Here is a 23,933-nt window from a genome sequence, read left to right on the forward strand (position 1 = left end):
AACATCTGGGGTGCCAAGGTTCGCCATTCCTCTTTGACCTATAGCAGTGGTCATCAACCCTGTCCTCAGGGCCCACTAACAGGCCAGGTTTGCAAGATAACTGAAATACATCACAGGTGATATCATTTGCTGCTCAGTGATTGCAGTATTTTAGTCTGCATCTCCCCAAGGTAATACATAAATCCTGGCCTGTTAGTGGGCCCTGAGGACAGGGTTGATGACCACTGACCTATAGAAAGGTGCATACTGAAAGTGGGAAATGGAAGCACTGAAAATCGAGATTTGCATATTGAACAGTCTGGATTGGGGATACATGGAGCGCACAGCATAAAAAATTTAGGAAAGTATAGACACCTGAGGTTACCTTCTATTAAACTCTTATGACAGCTTTGGAACTTTAGGTGACAGGTATACTTGAAGTATAAAGCCCCGTACACACGAGAGGGATTAAGTCTGACAGACCTCCAAAGGAGTTCCGACGGAGTTCCGACGGAGTTCTGGCGGACTTTTCGACCGAACGGACTTGACCACACACCATCACACCAAACTCCGACGGAGTCGAACGTGATGACGTACGACTGGATTCGACGTAGGAAGTTCATAGACAGTAGCCAATAGCTGCCCTAGCGTCGGTTTTAGTCCGTCGGAGTAGCACACACACGAGCGAATTTTTCGAAGGGGACCGGGTCCGGCGGAGTTCCGTCGGGAAAATTTGAAGCATGCTTCATTTCTAAAGTCCGTCAGACTTTTGCGAAGCTAAAGTCCGTTGCAGCCCACACACGATCGGATAGTCTGACGGACTCGGTCTGACGGACTTTGGATGTTGAAAAGTCCGCTCGTGTGTACGGGGCTTAAGGCGCGCATAAAGAGAATAACAGCAGTAATAGCCGACTGCAATCTCAGACACCTCAACTGCAACACAACATCTTTACAAACTGTCAAAATGTATCAAGAGAAAAATCTTTTAAAAAGACTGCATTACCTGCTTACTGATATTTTCTGCAAACCGCGATGATTTATCCTTCAACAGGGATATGAGATCTTTATAAATTTCACTCTGTCTGTCATAGTTAATTTCATCCTTATCCTTCATTTTACCCTGCAATAAGAGTAATATGAGGAGGTGAGAGAATAGCTCATACAGCCATATTTTGCACTCCCAAAGAGAGATGCACACTTACCCCGTTTATAAAAGCACCTGCAGTGCTGTATGTCACACAGAATGGATCAGTGTCATATGGCGTTATCATTAAATAGCAGATTTCCCCAGAAGCTTGCCGCCATGGTGGAGTATGGCACCCATTAGAGAACTCATAATCTAGAAAGAATATACAATGCAGTTAAAGAACTGGCAAAAACACCAATCTCAAAACTCTGCGCAGTAGGTTACACTTCATCGCAGTACTACTGTACAAACTTCCATTTCTAGGACTTCTAAGATGTCTGCTTTCATTGTTCTCTACTATATAAATATTATTGTTAAATTGATTGTCTTGTGTTTCTGCGGTTTAGCAAACACACTAAAAAAACATAGATGTGAACCTAGTCTTAGGCTTTATTAGGCCCGCAGTATCTCATGCAGGCATGATCATTCGGCCATCAGGGTTAGTTGATTACAGAATTGAGTCTACTAATTTATGTTTGTGAAGAGGGAAGAGGTAAAATGTGAAGACAAGTAAGCTAATGTTGACTTTATGGGAGGCATAAAAGAAACTGGAATTTAAATTGTTCAGTCATTTCCACCCTCCACAAGCTGCCAGTCGAGAGCATCAGTAAGAATCGCATAAGATGGTCACCTGTTCTGACAAAATATTATGTGTTTGGGGACTTTAACCCCTTGGCGCTGGCCGCACGCAAATATGTGGCCTCTCGTGGGTGAGCATGGGCACCGAGCCCATTTGCGTAAATTACAGCTGTGCCCAGAGCACACTCTCGGGACAGTTACCGGCTGCTAATGGCAAGCTCCTGTTTGCGCCTTGCGATCGAGAGCTTTCCGATCATGTAACCGCTGTGGTAGCCAAGAATGGTGGTCATATAATTATAAACCCCACCTCCCGGCACCCTAAACCCCTAAAGGGCTGGTAGGGGCCAGCACCAAGAGGTTAAAAAGCACAAGGATGATTTACTAAAACTGGAGAGTGCACAATCTGGTACAGCTCTGCAAAGAAATAAATCAGTTTCCAGGTTTCTTTCGTCAAAGCTTAAAGGGGTTGTAAAGGTTCGTTTTTTTTGTTTTGTTTTTAATAACAAACATGTTATACTTACCTCCTCTGTGTAAGGGTTTTGCACAGAGTGGCCCTTATCCTCCTCTTCTGGGGTCCCTCAGCAGCTCTCCTGGCTCCTCCTCTTCTCGAGTGCCCCATAGAGAGCTGCTATCCATGGGGGCACTTGTGCGAGCGCACTCCCGAGTTCTGCTGCTGCGCCCATTGACACAGGCAGGAGGACTCGGCCCCACCTGCTGGCTCCCGTGTCACTGGATTTGATTGACAGCAGTGGGAGTCAATGGCTCCTGCTGCTATCAGTCTATCTAATGAGGACCCGAGACAGCGACTGGAGCTGTGCGTCACTGGAACGATCGGGTTCAGGTAAGTAAAAGGGGGGCTCTGGGGGGCTGCTGCACTACAGAAGGTTTTTCACCTTAATGCATAGAATGCATTAAGGTGAAAAACCCTGAGGGTTTATAACCCCTTTAAAGAGATTGTAAAGTCTTAGTTTTAAAAAAAACAACAAAAACAAACATGTTATACTTACCTCCTCTGTGCAGTTGGTTTTGCACAGAGCAGCCTGGATCCTCCTCTTCTCGGGTCCCTCTTTGCTGCTCCTGGCCACCCCCTCCCCCCTATTGAGTGCCCCCACAGTCAGCAGCTTCCTATGGGGGGCACTGGAGCTGAGTCGCAGCTCCGTGTGCCCATTTAGACACGTATCCCCCCTCTCTCCCCTGGCTGGCTGACTTTAATTGACAGCTGTGGGAGACAATGGCACCGCTGCTGTGTCTCAGGCAATCAGGAGGAGTGTCCTGGATAGCATAGACATTCGTGGACATCACTGGAGCTCAGTTAAGTAATTAGGGGGTGCTGGGGTGGTGCTACACACAAAATGTTTTTTATCTTAATGCATAGAATGTACTAAGATAAAAAAAAAACCTTCTGCCTTTACAAATCCTTTTTCTGAACAACCTGAAGTTAAAAGCTGATTGGCTACTATGCACAGCTGCACTCTCCAGTTTTATTAAATCCACCCACTGTCATCAAACAAATTGCATTTTGATGACTGTATGCAGATAGTATTCAGCAGTGGCGGCTGGTGCTAAACTTCTTGGGGGGGGGGGGGCAAACAAACCCCCCCAGGTCCGTCCACACTCAACCTCTCCTGGAGACGACAGAAATGCCCTGGGGGCAGATCATAATGTATGAGGACATGCAAATCAATGACTGCCGATGACGATCCCCCGCACTCACCACCCCCCCCCCCCCATGGTGATGGTCCCCTGCACTCGGCCCCTCCACGGCTTCCTCGGCTTCTCCTCCAGCGGCCAACCCAATCCTCCTCCTGTCCTGATTGGCCGGGAGGAGATGCCAGAAGACACACAAGTGGGTGGGTTCAGGGTGCAGTGCACTGTGCCCCAAGCCCAACCTTTCCTCAGGCTCTAATCATGTGGCTTGCAAAAATAGAGTCCAGCACCCCTAATGGACTGGCCGCTCCTGGTATTCAGTATATTAATTTAAAATTACCATGATTTTACTTTGATTTTTTTCTACATATGTGCTTGCTCACCAAAAGTGACATTGGTTGAGAAAAACTACAACACTTTTTAGGGTGAATTTAAAGTGGAACTAAGGCCGCGTACACACGCGCGGACTGTTCGCCCAACTTTGTCCGCTGAACAGTGTTTGGGCGGACAGTCCGCTCGTGTGTGGGCTTTCAGCGGACAGTTTCAGCGGACAGTTGGACGGACAAGGTTTTTCGGAAATTCCGAAAAACTGTCCGCTGAAACCTTGTTTGAGCGAACAGTCCGCCCGTGTGTAGGCTTGTTCGTCAAACAAAGTTGCGCGCATGCTCAGAAAGGATTTTCACGCCGAAAGCTATAATGCAGTGTATAGGACGTCGTATTTTTCGTCCCGTCGTACGTGCCGTTCACGTCATCGCGCACGGTTTCAGCAAACTGTTCGTTCGTCGTGTGTGGGCATGTCCGTCCATGCTAATTTTGAGCGGACTGTTTGCCGAAACTGTTGGACGGACAAAGTTGGGCGAACAGTCCGCGCGTGTGTACGCGGCCTTAGGCTTTGCTTAGACTTGCAGTTGGGGAGGTGGTAAAACTTTTATCTTTTTGTTTATAAGGATAATTCAACTGCTCAAGCATCCCTAGAAGTTTTACAGCTTGTCTCAACTACTGTCAGGCCGCGTACACACGGGCGGACTGTTCGCCCAACTTTGTCCGCTGAACAGTGTTTCAGCAGACAGTCCGCTCGTGTGTGGGCTTGAGCGGACAGTTTCAGCGGACAGTCTGACGAACAAAGTTTTTCGGAATTTCCGTAAAACTGTCCGCTGAAACTTGGTTTGAGCGGACAGTCCGCTCGTGTGTAGGCTTGTTCGTCAAACTAAGTTCCGCGCATACTCAGAAAGGATTTACACGCCGAAGGTTGCATTGCAGTGTATAGGACGTCGTTTTCTAGTCCCGTCGTACGTGCCGTTCACGTCATCGCGCACGGTTTCAGCGGACTGTTCGTTCATCGTGTGTGGTCAAGTCCGTTCATGCTAATTTTGAGCGGACTGTTTGTCAAACTGTTTGACGAACAAGGTTGGGCGAACAGTCCGCGCGTGTGTACGCGGCCTCACTGTTAGGCTATGGGTTGACTTTCCACTGAAGGGGATGAAGAGTTTGCATACATAAAACTGAGGAAAAAGACTGTGGGGTGCTAGGCAAGCTACATAGGGAAGAAACAGAGCGGAAGATATGTATGAGCTATAATTGTTGGGGGAAGGAAGGAGGTGCACAAGCATAAGCGCACTAAAAGTATACTATAAAATCAAGAGACTTGTGTTGCAATTATATGTTGAATTATTTTTTTTAGACTACATAAAATAACTTAAAATAAGATTTGTAAGTGATAAAAAATATTTTTTATTGGTCTACATATGATTGTTTAGTGCAGGGGTAGGCAAATCGAAAGAGGTGGAGATCTACCTGAACAACATGGGAAAGGTCAAAGAACACTGGGCACAGCGTCGCCTTCTCTCACCTGATTTAAACCACTAATTGCCATAGTACCATGTTGCAATCATGTGCATTGCATGGCAATCATGGGTTTAAATCAGGTGGTGAGGAGGCAACATATCACCTTCTTACCACCTGTCAAACACTATTGGATCGCTTTTCAGGGGAGCCGCAATGCCTGCTGCACTTGTGAATGAGCCCTTAGTGCTCATCCACATGTAAATTTGGGGGGTGGTAAAACTCTACTTTTGAGTCACGGTTTTCTTGTCCCCAATCCCTACCCCCTTTAGCTGCCGAGGCAACAGCCAAAGGTATACACATACCGCAGTATGCCAATCGCAACCTATTCAAGTAAATGGGGCCACTTTGCAAGTGCAAGGTCACAGGGGTTAAAGAAGGTGCGAAAGCAACACTACGCTGCCTGCTTTAACCCCTTGTTTTCTGTACTCATAAGGTTGCAGGACACTTGCAGAGAGGCCTCATTCACTTGAATGGGTCATGCTTGGCAGGCGTATAACTCCGGCTGTAACATGTATACACCCCTGGGCAGCTAAAGGGGTTGCAGCTAGGGAGGGGGTGATGAAAGCATGTCTTAACTATGAGGTTTTCCTGCTGGCACCACTCTGCCAGCCGAGATAAGAGGTAAAGTGTCGTTGGTGTGACAGGAGCCAGCACTAGAGAGGAGGCATAGACTTATGTGGCTCTTGCTCCCTACTATAGTTCCTTTGCATTGCACTCTGATGCTCTGGGATGGCGGGTCAGCAAACCCAGACCGCGATCTACCAGTCACCTGTCCGCAAACTACTGGTTGCAGTAGTGTATTTAGGATTTGTGTTGCCCTAGGCCTGTCTAAACTTGTGCACCCCCTAATTTAAATATGACCCACCCCTTCCTGTCAAGGCCACACCCCTTGCTGTTTAAGAGCCACCTTGAAATTTTCAAGTGGGGACACTAGTTCTGAGGGCCGGGGGGAGGGGCAATGGATTCCCATAATTTGCATAGATTTCATCTCATTTCCTGTTTAGCTATGGGGCGCAGGAAATGAAGGGAATTACCTGCAATGGGACAGGGATGGTAAAAAATAAACTGACAGGGGGTATAACCCTCCTTTACTGAACGAAAAGGAGGGCTATAACCCTCCTTTATAAAATGAAAAAGAAAAGTGTTGCCTATAGATATACTTTAAACACAAATTTCTGATAATTTTATGGAGAGGACTAAGAAGATATAACCATGCCAATGGTGCAGCAGAAAACATATAGCACAGTGAGGAAGGTTTGTGGTCCAGGATGAGAGGACAGTCAAAATTAGAATGCCGGCCACCCGTATACCGGAAGCAGTGCAGCCGCTTTACAGGGGCGCTAGACTAATTTGCCTCTCAGCCCACTCCGCCCCATAAGACTGGCGCTACACTTAGGCAACTTTCACACTGGGGCAGGAGCAGCGTCGGCGCTAAAGTGGCGCTATTTTTAGCATCACCTTATCGTCGTTTTAGTGGTGGTATTCGCCCGCTAGCGGGGCGGTTTTAACCCCCGCTAGCGGCTGAAAAAGGGTTTAAACCGCCCGCAAAGTGCCGCTGCAGTTGGCAGTATAGCCGCGCTGCCCCATTGATTTCAATGGGTAGGAGCGGTTTAGGAGCGGTGAATACACCGCTCCTTCACCGCTCCAAAGATGCGGCTAGCAGGACTTTTTTTTACTGTCCTGCTAGCGCACCGCTCCAGTGTGAAAGCCCTCTGGCTTTCACACTGGAGTGAAAGGGGCTGGATTTTTTCAGGCGCTATTTTTAGCGCTGTATCGCCTGAAAAACTCCCCAGTGTGAAAGGGGCCTAACAGTGTAGTGCAAGCTGGTGGGGATGCTTTCCGTGCTGCCCTAGGCCTGGGCCTTGTCAGCCTAGGCTAGGATACAGTGCTGACTGGTTGTTGACCCCCGATTTAGTGGAACCATTAAAGTTTCATGTGGTAAAAGGCAACACCTATAGTCAATTTTTTTCCTTTTTACCAAAACAGGAGTTCTTCAAATTGATACAACTTGGAGAAGTAGCTACAATGCATAATAATGCTAAATAGTTTTATAAAACTAAATAAAATACATATTACGAACCTGATGTGTACTCTATTGATTTCAGCACAGATTTTTCCTCATTTTTGCAGAAACGTTGAATTAAATCAACCTCGTTCTTCACTGTAGCAGGAGTAACTTTTACTTCTCTAAAAGAAAAGACGACAGACAATGATCACCCAGATAACAAAAATTTATTGGTGCTGCACCATCTTGCACTGTCTTAATCCATACTGCTCACTGGCAAGCCTTTTCTACAGCCTCAAAAGAAATAAATCATAAATCAGCAACATGAGGCTAAAGAATTGCAGAGAATGAGGTTCACCTTTATTCACTCATTATCATAAAAGATGGCAATAATCTGGTGCTTCGTTGACCTCAATTACATGATTTGAAAAAAATCCAGGAGGCAGGACCAAGAGGTTGCTCTCTTCTTTGGTATAGATGCATACAGTTTTGTTTCAAATTTGAGTGTTGTGTTGCTGATTTAATATTCATATACACAATCACACTTATGCCCTGTACGCACTGGACATTCCGACGACAAAATCCGTCATATATTTTCTGACGGATTTTGGCCCAAACTTGTCTTGCATACACCTGGTCGCACAAAGTTGTTGGAAAATCCGATCGTTCAGAACGAGCTAATATAGAGGCCAGTAGCCAATAGCATTCATCTCCTAATTTATTCTGAGCATGCGTGGCACTTTGTGTGTCAGAACTGTATACACACGATCAGAATTTAAACGATCGGATTTTGTTGTCGGAAAATTATAGATCCAGATCTCAAACTTTGTGTGTCGGAAATTCCAACGCAAAAAAACAGATGGAGCCCACACATGATCGAAATTTCGGACAACACAGTCCAATCGTACATTTTCCATCTGAAAGTCTGACCGTGTGTACAGGTCATTAGAGGACCACTTTAGTAAAAATGTGGTATTCTAATAACTGTGTGGGGCTAATACCTGTATAGAGAGTATTTAATATCTGGGTCCCTCACTTCTTAGTAATCTGTATTATGGTTGGACCATGACCCAATGGTAATTTGCTGCCATTCCCTGCAACTGAATCCCTACTATCCCTCTTGGTCCTTCAATGAATTAAACAGAAAGCAGAATTGTAATTAGAATTAGACTGCACTCTAAAAACAGCATAAACTTAGTCCTACTACAAGCACCTGCACACTCCTTGACAAAGCCAGAACAGAACTGAACTTACATTTATCTGATGAAAAATAAAAATGTTTAAATGATACAGCAGAGAAACAACTGTGGTGGACAAAATAAAAATTCTATGCACAAAGTAATAAACTTAGCACAATGCTTGTTAAACGATTGAGAATTTTCTCTCTAATTTCGCACAGCCCACAATAGACTAACTAGCAATCAAGTCGATACACTTTGCAAGTTTCAATGGCATTTATCCCACCTTAATATCGTGCCTTCCTCTTTCTTGGTAGCCAAAGCAAAGAAATTTTTTTAGCTCTTCCAACTACCATTTGATTGAGCCCATCTATTCGCGGACACAAATTTGTAGCCACACACCATAAAATAATGGAATTTGCAGATGATATCATCCTAAATATCTCCTCTCTGTACATATGCCTGCCAAATCTTTTTAGCACCCTGACAGACTTTGCAAGAATTTCAGGATTGACTGTCAGTGAGTAAAAATCTAAAACCTTGAATATCACCTTGAACTCTCGTATCCGTTCCCAGATAAAGGAAAACGACCACTTTACTTGGCCCTCCACATTACCCTACTTAGGGATCCACATCTTATACTCTCATGACTACATGTATGCACCAAACAACCTAGCCCTATTTCATGAATTTTCACTACTCTTGTCTACCTGGCCTTCACACTGGCTTGTGCACATACGTTGTTGTATCTCCCCAAAATGCTTTTTCCCCATTCCTGTCCCAGCACATATCCTTAGAATAGAGCAACGAAAACTGTTAAAAAAAATTCTGAGACACCCAGAAGCAGTGTGTCACAGCCCATCTATTATACTGCAGGAAAATGCAGGGTGCTTTTAGCATCTCCGACATATATAAGTACTACTAAGCAGCTCAAAATGCACACTTAGCGGTACTTCATGCCAGCCAAGGATATGTGTGTCAGCCCCTGTATGGGAATGAAGTCCTGTGCCCACCGCTGTGTATGCTGGCCAGGAAGGGAGCTCGTTTATGCTCCAGGCAATGGTAGAGACTGACAAGGTGTCCCGGAAGCCGCACAATAGGTCAAGCCTGCTGTATGATAGTGAATGGCAGTCTCAGCCTAGACCTCTGCCCATCCACGCCCCCACTTCATGTCTGTAATTCTGAATTACGGGTACTTCATGCCACTTCTGAATTATTGGTCTGGACCTACCTTAACCTCTTCATGCTGGCGCCTCCAGGCCCTTTAAGAGGTTTATGACTCTGGGAGGTGGGATGTGGCTTAAGAGCACGTGACCACAATGACTGGCTCTCATGGTGGTCCTGTGATTAGAAAACTTTCAGTTAGGCTTCCGTAACTGTGTCGGGAGTGCACTCTGAGCACTACTGTATGGACAACAATTCGCACAAAATTGTGGCCCCTCAGCACCAAGGACCAGGCACCAAGGGGGCCGCATATTGGCGTGCAACCATTGCCAAGGGGTTAGCCTTATGTACTGCTCTCCAAACCCAATTTATAATTTAATTTGACTTACCCCGAACCTGTGCCCTCCTATCGATGATTCTACCTTACAACACTCCCTGAAACAATGGGACTTAGTTAAGCATAAGGCTTGTTGATCTCCTCTCATCTCCCTCTCTTGGGTGTTAAACATAATTTTATGTTTCTCCCAGCATTTGATAACCCTTTAGTCTTCACCTGGTGGTCAACCAAAGGTGTGAAATATGTGCATTAACTCCTAATATCAGATGGAGTAAAATCACTTTCCTCTCTTCAGGAACATTGGCAACGCCCCCACTCCAAATCTTTTTTCTTGCTTCAGGTCTTTCACTTTGTCTGTGTACTTCTCAAAAACACCCCAACCTGTCCCGTTCTCCCAAAACCATTCAAGGGTAGGTGTGAGAATAATCCACAATCTGCAGGCCTAATATCCCTCTTATATGTAGCCCTGGTTACTTAACTGGTAACAAGACTTGGGCGTTCATTACAAAATTCAGAATGGACCTAAATATGGTCAGCAGCAGCAGCTTACAGGGCTACAGTGTCCCTGGTACATTATTTCATATCTGGTTGCAATGTCTCAAAGTCCAACCATTACGGATACACACATACTATTTAATATAAACCCTCCTTGACAAAACGCACGCATGTAACCCATGGGGCGCTCTACACAACAGGCTGATCCCAGGCCTTATGGGAAGCTGGTATCCTTCATATTGAATTTTGTGGCAGGGAAGCAATGGATCTTGAGCACTAGGGATGAGCCGAACACCCCCCGGTTCGGTTCGCACCAGAACTTGCGAACGACCCCCGCGTTCGGTACGAACGTTAGAACCCCATTGAAGTCTATGGGACTCGAACGTTCGAATTGGAAAGTGCTCATTTCAACGGCTAATATGCAAGATAGTGTCCTAAAAAGGGTTTGGCGACCTGCCTCCTGCCTCAGGGGACATGGGTCACTGCAAAAAAAAGTTTTAAAAACTACTGTTTTGGCGGGAGCACTGATTTTAATGACGATTAAAGTGAAAAAAAAAAGTGAAATATTCCTTTAAATATGGTGCCTGCGGGGTGTCTGTAGTATGCCTGTGAAGTGCCACGTGTTTCCCGTGTTTAGAACAGTCCCTGCACAAAATGACATTAAACGGAAATAACACCATTTAAAACTGCTTGCGGTTTTAATGTTATATCTGGTTCCTGCAATATGGTTGAAAATCATTCAGAAAAATGGCATGGGTAGCCCTCCCTGCCCATTACCAGCCTATTTGGGTCTTGTACGCATATTAAGGGGAACCCCGTACCCATATTAAAAAAAGGAAATGCGTGTGGCCCCCAGGCCCTATATACTCAGAACAGCAGTATACAGGCGGTGCAAACAAGACAGGGACTGTGTAGGTTTGTTGTGTTAAGTTGAATCTGTTTGTCATTTTCAACCGGTACATTTTTAAAGTGTAGCTCCAGTCAAAAAAACTATCTTTAAGCTTTTTGGAAAACATAGGGAAGGGTTATCACCCCTGTATAATTTGTTTTGTCGTCCATCTTTTTTCATCTCACTTGCTGCTGTCTCCTTGCGTTTGCAAGTAGGAGATGTTTGTAAGTTGGATGTTTGAAAGTAGGGGCCTGCCCTATATTATAGCGGTATGTACTGGGTACAGAGCACGCAGACAGCACGCACTATCTCCTAACACTACTGACTGCAAGCTCTATTATTAACCACTTGTTAGCCCAATGTTTGCATAAAGTGAAAGATGAAGTAATGCTGAGTAAATAGATATCAAACATGTCACTCTTCAAAATTGCACATGCCCGTGGAATGGCGCCAAACGTCGCTACTTAAAAAATCCCCATAGGCGACGCTTTAAATATTTTTTTACTGGTTACATGTTTTGAGTTGCAGAGGAGGTCTAGGACTAGAATTATTGCTCTCGCTCTAACATTCTCGGCGATACCTCACATGTGTGGCACATGCGAGCACATGGGGACATGGGCGCTTTAATTTTTATTTTATTTTTTTATTGTTCATTTTACTTTATTTATTTTAGTTTGACATTTTTTTTCCCAAAAATATATTTTTGATCACTTTTATTCCTATTACAAGAAATGTAAACATCCCTTGTAATAGGAATATGGGGTGACAGGTCCTCTTTACAGTGAAATCTGGGGGGTCAATATGACCCCACATCTCACCTCTAGGCTGGGAAGCCTGAAATAAAAAATAAAAAAAAGATTCTGGCTTTGATGGTACTGGCGAGTTGGTAGAAGCACCGGAGGGCGGTGAGGGGTGGGGGGCGTCTATGGCTGGGTATTTCAGGGTATCACCGAGTATGGCTGGGTATCTCTGAGTATGGCTGGGTATGGCAATTTATGGCAGGGTATTACAGAGTATTGGCGGGGTATTGGCGGGGTACTACAGAGTAATAGCAGGGTACTGCACTGCAGAGTAATGGCAGGGTACTGCACTGCAGAGTAATGGCGGGGTACTGCACTGCAGAGTAATGGCGGGGTACTGCACTGCAGAGTAATGGCGGGGTACTGCAGAGTAATGGCGGGGTACTGCACTGCAGAGTAATGGCAGGGTACTGCACTGCAGAGTAATGGCGGGGTACTGCACTGCAGAGTAATGGCGGGGTACTACAGAGTAATGGCAGGGTACTGCACTGCAGAGTAATGGCAGGGTACTGCACTGCAGAGTAATGGCGGGGTACTGCACTGCAGAGTAATGGCGGGGTACTGCAGAGTAATGGCGGGGTACTGCAGAGTAATGGCGGGGTACTGCAGAGTAATGGCAGGGTACTGCAGAGTATGCACTGGTATTGAAGAGTATTGGCAGGGAATTGAGGGGTTAAATTCGGTGAGCAGCGATGTGGGCACTGCAGATGCAGCCCACATCGCTGCTGACACCGATCTCTTTCCCCTCCGCTGTACCGATCGGTACAGAAAGGGGAGGGAGGAACAGGCGTCATAACATGACGCCGGTTTGTTTCCAAGTGATCACTCCGTCATTTGACGGAGCAATCACGTGCTAAACGGCCGCTATGAGCGGCCGTTTACCGTGATGCGCCGGGTCCTATGGACCCGGCGGTCACGGATGCTCTCGAGTGCGCACACCTCGGGGCACGCGAGAGCAGAATTCTGGGAGGCCGTTAATTAACGGCCTCTCTGAGTTAAACAACCGCCCTGAAGCCGTTAATCGGCAATGGGCAGTTGTTAAGTGGTTAAAGCTAGATCACTAGCTATATAGGTGAGGTGAATATAGTGGTGTATACTGCAGTCAGGGCACAGACAACAACCACTACACAGCAGCAAGATAGGAAATCAGCCAAAAACGATTGGTGTGTACTGTGTTGAAGGTACACAGAACACCCACTGCTTCAGATGCAAAGTAACACACTACAGGAGGCCGCCTTAAAGGCGGCCTTATATAGTGTGGGGCGTGCACTACACAGCCTGAGCTATGATTGGCCACAGGTAGGATGCCTGTGGCCAATCATGGCTCTCCTCGCTGCCGGCGCTGCGATTGGCCAAGCATGCGGGGTCACAGTGCATGCTTGGCCAATCATCGGGCAGCAATGCACTGCGCCAACGCAGTGCATTGTGGTCCGCGCGCGCGTCACTCGAATTTTGACGCGAACGGCCAAAACGTTCGGAATTCGCCGAACGGCCGAACGGCCAATGTTCGAGTCGAACGTACGTTCGACTCGAACATGAAGCTCATCCCTATTGAGCACCATGATTCATGAAAAACGTACCTCTATACTGAGAAATACGCACTTGAAATTTCTGAACATACTGTATGGTCCCCGTGGTTGGATTACAATCAAAACCTCAACCTTGACCATTCTTTGCTCTCTCTCTGATATCATAAAAGGTGAGCATTGATGTGATGCTGAGCCAGGGGAACGCCCCCATCTTCCTACACCTTATCTCCCCTATGTACCCCCTTGTTCGATTCCTCCCCTGCACTCACTCCCTATCTTTCCCTTCCTCTCTTTCCTTCCTTTCCATTGTTGCCTCTTTTTTTACACACTACTGTTGAGTCTGATGCCTTATTGTCCCACAACATTGCAATCCATACGACTCACCTCAGGGAGAGGCATTTAGTGCTCTGCTACAATGAATATCCAATACTAGGTAGTAATTTGTGCTCCTTTCCGCATGATCTGGCTTTTAACGGGCAACACTGGGACCTTTCCCTTTTAGTCAGCCTTGGCTCAATCTTGTAAGTAGCCCTGTGTGCTGATGGCAGTTCTCTACTGTTTTCTCTTGATTATGTAAGTTATATGCTATACTATGTTTCGTTTGTACTACCTTTTTCCTATTATTGCAATTTGTGTATTATTTTATTGGAAGCTATATTACTGTTTATCATAGCATTTATCTCTAAAAAACCCAATAAGAATTTGTGAAAAAAAAAAAGAAGCCTAGCACATAAACAATATGAAAGCTGACATTGCCAAATTTTTCTTTTGAAAATGCTAGTTGCCTGAAAGTCATTCTGACCCTCTTGCCTTACTAACCTAGCATGAACATGCAGATATTGACTTCTTCTATACAGTTTTCTTGATCTGCATACTTGTTTTAGGTCAGTTAATTCCAGCATTGAAGCCAGCAAATCAACAGAACAGCCATGCAACTAGCATTTATAGGAGTCCAACAAAGGCACCATCTGTATTTATTTGATTACATGTTTTTTTTTTAACACAAATTGATCCAGTAGGGATCTGGTGCCCAACCTGCAGCCCTTTGGTTTGTGATGTGCAGCCTCTGGACCTCAGCGGTCTGTAGTGGGAACACAGATTAGGGTAATAGTAGTGATCTCTACTAACCTTGTGTAACGTTCCCAGTTTCATATTGTCTTCTTCAGAATATCCCCAACCAAAAATGTAGCATGTCCACACTCTCTGATCTTCAGTTCCTCTATTAGGTCTCCCGTTTCTGACAGCCCTCTTAAGCATTACATATACTGAACATTATATGTGGCTCTTTAGTGATGATTGGGGTCAGAAAAGTATCTGGCTTTTTCTACTAGAATCATCATGAGCTTGAAGCTCTCTGCAACCACCTTCACATTTTCTGAGCCACTGGCACCGGCTCTCCCACTCCCAATTGCCACTAGTGCTTCCCTTGTCAATAACACGGGACTAAAGGTGTGATCCAGGAGAATGTTACCAAGGTACCCTTCCCACAGTTCGCTCAGTACAGTCCTGAAATTATTGCAGCCTATTGTCTCTTTCTTTCTACACAGTGTTAAAAAACTCAAACGTTCTATGCAACAAAATACATACTGTATAGCATACTAGGAATTCCACAAATTTCTAAAATCCCATTACAGAAAAAAATATCACAAAAAACACACACATTTATATGTAGTAACATTCCATATCATATAGCAAAAGTAAAAATGTTAGTATGTGATGAAGTGGGTATAAGTCTAAAGTGCTGAAGACAGGAGGTCTTTCCTGGCAGTGGAAAGTGATATCCCATCCTTGGCTCATAGTTGAGTTGAGCTCCTTTGACTGGCGCTCTAGCCAAACCAATGTGGGAATGGTGTAGAACTTACAATCTTTAGACACTGATAACTACCAGGATTCAAAGATGTTCAAATGTTCTCTTACGAAACCACTAACCACAAGATGTCCCAATAAGTGAAACTGCTGCCTTAGGCCTTGTGTGGCACACACTTAGTAGATACAGTTGGTGGGTGTTGATTTAACAACTGGAAATAGAGTCTTTTTTTAGCAACTGGCAATTGACTGGACGTCAACTAAAATATTTTATATCTTAACCAGAAATATAAAACACATGTACACAGTTTGCATCCCGCAGAAGAGTTGGAAAACAACTTTTTGTTCCACTTCAATTAGGTCTGCCTGCTTCTATGTTTTTAAATCAATAAATGTAATGATTTTCATATCTTTCACCTTCCCGTCATTATATTTTCCTAACACATAAAAAGCAGATGTTGCTGCTCATTAAAAGGGGAAAGGGTTGAACTGATAGACTGGAAAGATCGTAGTTTGTAAATGTACTTACTGTGAAATGTGTTTTAAAGAGCTGTTAAGCAGCTGCATATCAAGTTGCTGGAGCAGCAGGAAAATATTCATCTTAAGTTTAGCCTCTTCATCCTCGTTCTGACGCATTTTATCCAACAATCGCAGCATAGACAGGTCCTCCTCACCTTCCACTGTAGCGAATCCAGCACCAAGGATTTTTGCTATAGGGTCTCTATTAGCTGGAAATACAAAGAGGAATATTAAAGGGAAACTATATTGCCTTTGGATCAATTTATTTTTAATCGATTTTCTGTAAAACAACAAACATTTTATACTTACCTCTTCTGTGCAGTTGGCTTTGTACAGAGCAGCCCTGGTCCTCCTCTTCTCAGGTCCTCCTTTGCTGCTCCTAGCCCTCCCTCCTATCGAGTGCCCCCACAGTGAGCAGCTTCCTATGGGGGCACTGGAGCCGAATCACAGCTCCATGTGTCCATTCAGACATGGAGCCCCAACCCGGCCCTGCCCCTCTCTCCCCTGATTGGCTGACTGACTATGATTGACAGCCGCGGGAGCCAATGGCTGTGTCTCAGCCAATCAGGAGGAGTGTCCCGGAAGGCTTAGACATTCGTGGACATCGCTGGAGAGAGATCGGGCCCAGGTAAGTAATTAGGGGGTGCTGAGGTGGCTGCTACACACAGAAGGTTTTTAATCTTATTGCATACAATGCATTGAGATAAAAGACGTTCTGCCTTTACAACTCCTTTAAAGCAAACCCAGTCTTTTTCCCTGTAAGGGCAAAGCAATAGTTTGCTCTACATTACATTACTTTACAGAAACAAATGATTTATACATGTTTTTATATATAAATCACTATGGGTTTTCTAACACAGTCCACACAGCAGGCACTGATATCTTAGAGCAGGGTTTTTCAACTCCAGTCCTCAAGGCGCCCCAACAGGTCATGTTTTCAGGATTTCCCTCAGATGAAACAGTTGTGGTAATTACGGCAATGAGACTGATCAAATCACCTGCGCAAAATAATGGAGAGCCTGAAAACATGACCTGTTGGGGCGCCTTGAGGACTGGAGTTGAGAAACACTGTCTTAGAGAAAGTCATACAGAGTGAGAGGATGGGAAAGTTGTATACTTGTGCCAGTAAACTGTAATCTTGAGCTACTGAGCTCTGTCAACAAATATTTGCAACAGGTAGAGAGAAGAAACTGTGAAGAGTAGAATACAACATATTTAATACATACCTGACCTAAAATAGAAAATATGTACAAAACCCTAGACACTCTACGTGATTGAATGTTCCTCCCCTATCATGTTTTTACCATTTTGGTTTAGCTACTTGCTATGACAAGTATGTTTGGTCCCAATGGCAGGGCTATCAAGCACAGTTCTCAGTGAGTTCCTAGCAGGGATGACTTTAAGGTACAGCAGTACCAGGCAGAAGTGTCAGTACATTAAAAAAGCAACTGGGATAAAAAAAAAAAAACTGGAAGGAGGATGTCAGACTAGCCCCCCTCATCCTTTGATTTTATACTTTCTCTGAAGGCCACCACAGTGGAGGTATGTCAGAATGTATGTCTTTATACTAATGGACAAACCTATGTCAATCAAAATTTCAGGAATTATACAGTGTTTGCTTACTTGTCCTACACCCTTCTAGCCATCTTCCAATTTGATGCAGGTTTTACTAACAACAGACAATGAAGGTACCATGTGATAATACAGTTTCCCTATGTTAGTATAATGACAATACTGAGAGCACTGGAGGTACAATGTGATAATACATCTTTTCACATGTCAGTATAATGACAATAGTGAGGAAACTGACAATACAATGTGATAATACAGATTCCCCTTGTCAGTATAATGACATTCCTTTGAGTATTGGAGGTACAAAGTGATAATACAGATTCCTCATGTCACTACATTGACAATACTGAGAGCACTGCTACATCAGCATGGTCAGCTTTAGGTCTTGTAGGATAAAAGCCCCACTGCTGCTTATTGATGACATTTTTCAGCTTGGTTGTTTTGGAGGACCACACATAGGGATGCTTTCAGTTTATGACTAGAAAACATATTTCTGTTATGAGTTGTTATTTTATTATGCCGTTATGCACATTCAAGAGCAGGGAGACAGCTTGTGGGGTAAGGCAATTGACAGGGCAGCAACTATCAGACATTAGGTGAACTCTGACCCATGACACTCAAGCTAATGTTTCAGGCTAAATAAAAGGGGTAAATAAAGACTTTTCATAGATAAGCTGCACAATTATATTTTTTTAAGACTAATTACTGAAATTCTGTCATAAGTCTAGTTGGTTTTAATGCTTCCAGAACCATTTATTTCTGACCTTCAAGGCAAGCTTGTGCTTCTTTTAACTTTTTTTCCCGTGCAAGCTGCAAAAAACGTGACAGCTGTTTGAAGTTTCGGATTTTCACAGTAGAAGAAGACAAGTGTAGCAGAGGGATCCCATTTTTGTCTTTATCCTCAGACTTCACTTCCGTGACACTAGAAAGACAAAATGAGAGTCAAGCTGAGATGAGTGCTGTGTTTTATATATATATATATATATATATATATATATATATATATATATATCTTAGAATCCGTGCTGAGCAGATAACGTCTATCATCCTGATTTGTAGTAACACATGTAAGAAGCTAAAACCGTTATTTACTGGCCTCAAATTACCCAATCATACCCTCTCTCCTTCCTTCATTGACAAGGTGGAGGATTTTTAGTCTGGATACTATTGCAGAACACAGTCTGGATGGCATGACATGAAGAAGGAATTTAAACAACATACAACCTGGATTTCAATCATGTAAATGCATTTAGAATAAATAAAAAACGCATTTGCAAATGTGCTGCTACGGTTTTGGCAGTGCAGTTAAAAGGAGTTTCTGAATAGTGGTTTGTATACAATGCACTGTTACAGTGTATGCTCATTTGATTTGTTTAAATAAAAACTATAGTATAACAGCACAACTACCACTAAAAAAGTCTTGAAACTAACATAAACATTTAGTCTGGTACAATCAGACAAAGCTCTTTTTTTTCTTGTGTTGGGACTTTGGTTATGGAAGTTTTTGGAGTTTGCTATCAGACTCTCTGGACATAGAACAGAGGACGGTACTGCAGAATAGCAGCAAGTGGCACAGTTTCAGTGTCAAAGTTCAATCCTTTGACACCCCCCCCCCCCCCATTATTATTTTTGTAATATTTAGTAGACAAAACTGCTTCAACTGTCTTCTTGTTGGCCACAGGGTACATGGGGACCTCTTCACCTTCTGTCTTCTCCAGCAGTCAGTCCTGACATGAACAACACAGACATCCCAACCTGCAAAAACTCATTTCAGGGAGGTGATGCTTCCCGCCCGCAACCCCCCCATCCCAAACCCAAGCCCCCCACCACTGTGGCAAATTATATTTTAAATCACCTTTTCAATATTTTTCCACAGTGCTTCTGGGAAAGGGGGTGGGTAGTATGTGGCAATGGATGGTGTCTAGGTTTTTTATTTTTAATAATTGATTTTATTTAATTTGTTTCTTAATTTTTTTTTCACAATAATTTTTGGGGGGGAGGGGGTTGGGGCAGTTTTTTACACTTTTTATATTTTTTGGGGGGGCTTTGGTGAGATTTCAGCATATACACTTACATTTACATTTCTTTTTACTTCAAAGCAGAATATATATATGTATGCTCTGCAATAAAGTAAATAATATAACAAATAAAAAAGCAGTGTGTATGTGTGTGTGTGTGTGTGTGTGTGTGTATATATATATATATATATATATATTATTATTATTTTTTTTTGTCCTATGCTGTAATTAGGTGTTTTTCTTAGAAAAAATTATGGCACCCGGCCGGAGACTCAACACAAGAAGAACATTTGTTCTCTGGCATTTGAGAATTCTTCCATTAATATCAATGCAATTTAGTCCACCACAAAATGGCCACCAGCCAGAGCCCTAATTACAAGGACAGATTGTTTGGTGTTGATTGGGATGCTAGGACCGGAAGCTGTTTGCAGAGATTTCTGCAGGGACAGATTCGGTCTTCACAGCTGTTCCCGATTATTCGCGGCAGAACAGGAGGCGATTGCTGGTGTGCTGGAGCCGCCACAGAAATGCGGGAGTCTCCCACACCTCGTGGGAGACTTGAGATGTCTGACAACATTCTCTTATGAACCCAGGGTGGCTTGATAACGCACTCTGAGATGGCAAGTAGTGATGGACGAACTTCCGACGGGACGTTTCGCGAACGCGAAATGCGAACGGACCCAAACGTTCGCGAAACCGAACGTTCGCCGCGGGCCCCATTGACTTCAATGGGAGGCGAACTTTGCAAACCTTCATGTCGAATTTGCGGCCACGTGGTAATTATTAGGGGGTAAAACGTAGTCCCACCATCTGGACAATGACATAATACATGTATGAGGTGAATTTGGGATCGATAACTACAAGCATTTTTATTTTATTTGGGAAATTGTTCTAACAATTCAGGACTATGGAGCTAATGAAGGCAATGGAGGAGAGGGAAGGTCAGGGACCAGGGTAGGCAAAGAAGAGGGTGCAGGAGATGATCACCAGCAGCGTGACATACCGGAATGACACATGCACCGTGATAGAGGCATCTGACAGCAGCACCGTAATACAGAGCACTGACAGCAGCACCGTGACATACAGCGCTGACAGCAGCACCGTGACATACAGCGCTGACAGCAGCACCGTGACATACAGCGCTGACAGCAGCACCGTGACATACAGCGCTGACAGCAGCACCGTGACATACAGCGCTGACAGCAGCACCGTGACATACAGCGCTGACAGCAGCACCGTGACATACAGCGCTGACAGCAGCACCGTGACATACAGCGCTGACAGCAGCACCGTGACATACAGCGCTGACAGCAGCACCGTGACATACAGCGCTGACAGCAGCACCGTGACATACAGCACTGACAGCAGCACCGTGACATACAGCGCTGACAGCAGCACCGTGACATACAGCACTGACAGCAGCACCGTAAGCAGCCCCAGGAGGAAGTCAGCACAGCACAGGGATGGTGTGATCCCCTCATAATAAGAACCCCCAGGAGGAAGTCAGCACAGCACAGGGATAGTGTGATCCCTTCATAATAAGAACCCCCAGGAGGAAGTCAGCACAGCACAGGGATATCATAAGCAGCCCCAGTAGAAATATGACACCGCTCAACCTCTTCAAAGAGGAGGGTAGGGGCATATAGTACGGTGTGCTTTTTTGGGTCAAGGAAGTGAGCCAAATGAATTAAGAAGGTCTGTGTGCTTGATTAAAAAAATAGTTTATAGACATATACATGGTCTACTGGTCACATGTGTTGAATTCCTCCGAGATCCATGCCTCATTCATTTTTAGAAATGTGAGGTAGTTAACACTGTGGTGAGCTAGGCGAGTACGCTTATCGGTCACAATCCCCCCTGCTGCGCTGAACGTCCTTTCGGACAGGACACTGGATGAGGGGCAAGCCAACAGTTCGATTGCAAATTGGGCAAGCTCTGGCCAGAGGTCAAGCCTGCCCACCCAGTAGTCTAGGGGTTCATCACTCCTCAGAGCGTCCACATCGGCCGTTAACCCAATGTAGTCGGACACCTGACGGTCTAGGCGTTCCCTGATGCTGGATCCGGATGACACCTGTCGATGGGTCGGCTGAAAGAATGACCTCATATCCGAAGTCACCAACACATCTTCAAACCGGCCTCTTCTTGCAGGCGCTGTTGGATTGGTACCCGCAAATCCTTCTCTGGGAGTGGGAATTGCTCCTCTGCCAGCGCACGCAAAAGCAGAATGCAGCATTTCTCGAAGCAAGGCCTGGAAGTGCTGCATTCTGACAGCCCTCTGCGACGGCGGTAACATTTCCGCCATTTTGTGTTTGTACCGGGGGTCTAAGTACGTTGCCACCCAGTACTGGTCCTTGACCCTCATGCTTTTTATACGGGGGTCCCTATTAAAACACTGGAGCATGAAGGCCCCCATTTGCACTAAAGTGGAAGCGGTGTGGTGGCCTGGCTCCTGCTCATCATCCAGGATAATGTCGTCCTCTTCATTCTCCTCTCCCCATCCTCGCACAACAGGGATCCCAGAAAGGTTTAAAGCATGCTCTTCTTGCTCCTGCTCATCCGCCCCGGCACCATCCTCCTCTGACTCCTCATCAGACTCCTGTTGTTGACTTGTCTCAGATAGAGTAGCCCCCCCTGGGAATTCATCCAGCATTGCGACTTCCTCATCTTCCCGCTCCTGCTCCTCCACAGCCTGATCAATGACACGACGCAATGCACGCTCCAGAAAGAAGGCATAAGGTACCATGTCACTGATGGCGCCATGGCTGCGACTGACCAGTTTGGTGATCTCCTCAAATGGCCGCAGAAGTCTGCATGTGTCGCGCATGAGCAGCCACTGGCGCGGTGAAAAAAAACCCAGCTCCCCAGAACCGTTTCTTTCGCAGAGTTCATACAGGTAGACGTTAACTGCACGTTTCTGCTGGAGCAGCCTATCAAGCATATAGAAGGTTGAGTTCCATCGCGTCGGGCAATCGCAAATAAGACGTCTGACCGGCAGATGGTGTCGCCGCTGAATGTCAGCAAGGCGAGCCATGGCCGTGTAAGATCTTCTGAAATGGGCCGAGATTTTCCTTGCCTGCCGCAAGATGTCCTGGACCCCAGGGTATTTGACAAGGAATCGCTGCACGACCAAGTTTAAGACGTGTGCCATGCACGGCACGTGCGTGATTTTGCCCTGTTTCAATGCGCTAAGCAGATTGGCACCGTTGTCACACACCACTTTACCAACTGTCAAATTGAGCGGTGTTAGCCACTCATCTGCCTGTGAACGCAAAGCTGAAAGGAGTGCCGGGCCAGTGTGGCTCTTTGCTTCCAGGCACAACAGACGCAGCACGGCATGGCAACGTCTCACCTGGCATGTGGAATAGGTTCTGGGGAGCTTGGGCGGTGCAGTGGAAGAGACGCTAGCAGCGGAAAAGGAGGAGGCAGCTGAGGAGGAGAGGGAGGAGGATGGAGTAGGAGGAGGAGAAGAAGAGTCAGGCCTGCATGCAATCCGTGGCGGTAAAACCAAATCTACACGGGTGCCACGGGTTACATGCTTGACGGCCGTCAGAAGGTTCACCCAGTGGGCAGTAAAACTGATATACCTTCCCTGCCCGTGTTTGCTAGACCACGTGTCTGTGGTCAGATGTATCTTGGCACCGACACTGTGTGCCAGAGATACATTCACTTGCCGCTGAACATGGCCATATAGCTCTGGGATGCCCTTCTCTGAGAAATACTTCCTTCCTGGGACCTTCCATTGTGGTGTTCCAATGGCCACAAATTTGCGAAAGGCCTCCGAGTCCACCAGTTTATATGGCAGTAGTTGGCGGGCTATGAGTTCTGACAAGCCAGCCGCCAACCGTTGGGCAAGAGGGTTATCCGGCGTCATCATTTTTTTACGCTCAAACATTAGGCCCACGGAAGCCTGCCTTTTTGCAGAAAAATGTGAGCTTGGCGTGATGGAAGGTGGAGTGGAGGACAATTGTGAGGAGAGAGGAGAAGGAGAAGTAGAAGACGAGGCTGGACGGTGAGAGCCTGCAGTGTGGCTTTGTGTGTTCCGTTGCTCCCACTGGGCTCGGTGATGGCTGCTCATGTGCCTTCTTAAGGCGGTCGTCCCTAGGTGAGTATTGGGCTTACCGCGACTAACGCGTTGACTGCAAAGATTGCAGATGGCAACGCTATTGTCAGCAGCGGACACGTTAAAAAAAGCCCACACTGCGGAGCCATGTGCCGGTGTCCTGGGAGCGCCAGATGTGACCGTACATGGTCGATGACTCGCTCCTGATACATTTGCAGTCTGCTTTGTCCCTGCTGTGCAATGTAAGTCATTGCTGCTTCTCCTCCCTATCTGCTGGTCCATATCTCCCTCTGAACTCCCCTCCTCTTCCTCTCTTGTGGGCACC

General features: G+C 45.5%; 1 protein-coding gene across 3 annotated transcripts in view; it reads right to left on the minus strand.

Moving 5' to 3' along the window:
• The window catches only part of ODAD2 (outer dynein arm docking complex subunit 2), a 294,886-nt gene that overhangs the window by 253,796 nt on the left and 17,157 nt on the right, over positions 1-23,933 (minus strand). For all 3 annotated transcript variants that reach the window (XM_077491037.1, XM_077491038.1, XM_077491036.1), the window contains exons 4-8: positions 18,295-18,452; positions 15,969-16,167; positions 7,317-7,423; positions 1,182-1,318; positions 983-1,099 (exon numbers count right to left, since the gene is read on the minus strand). In XM_077491037.1, the coding sequence (XP_077347163.1) occupies positions 983-1,099; positions 1,182-1,318; positions 7,317-7,423; positions 15,969-16,167; positions 18,295-18,452 (718 nt within the window). The remainder of the gene's footprint in view (positions 1-982; positions 1,100-1,181; positions 1,319-7,316; positions 7,424-15,968; positions 16,168-18,294; positions 18,453-23,933) is intronic.

Source organism: Lithobates pipiens, unplaced genomic scaffold, assembly GCF_037356315.1.
Source record: "Lithobates pipiens isolate NorthernLeopardFrog02 unplaced genomic scaffold, aLitPip1_a1.2 Scaffold_19, whole genome shotgun sequence".
NCBI lineage: Eukaryota > Metazoa > Chordata > Amphibia > Anura > Ranidae > Lithobates > Lithobates pipiens.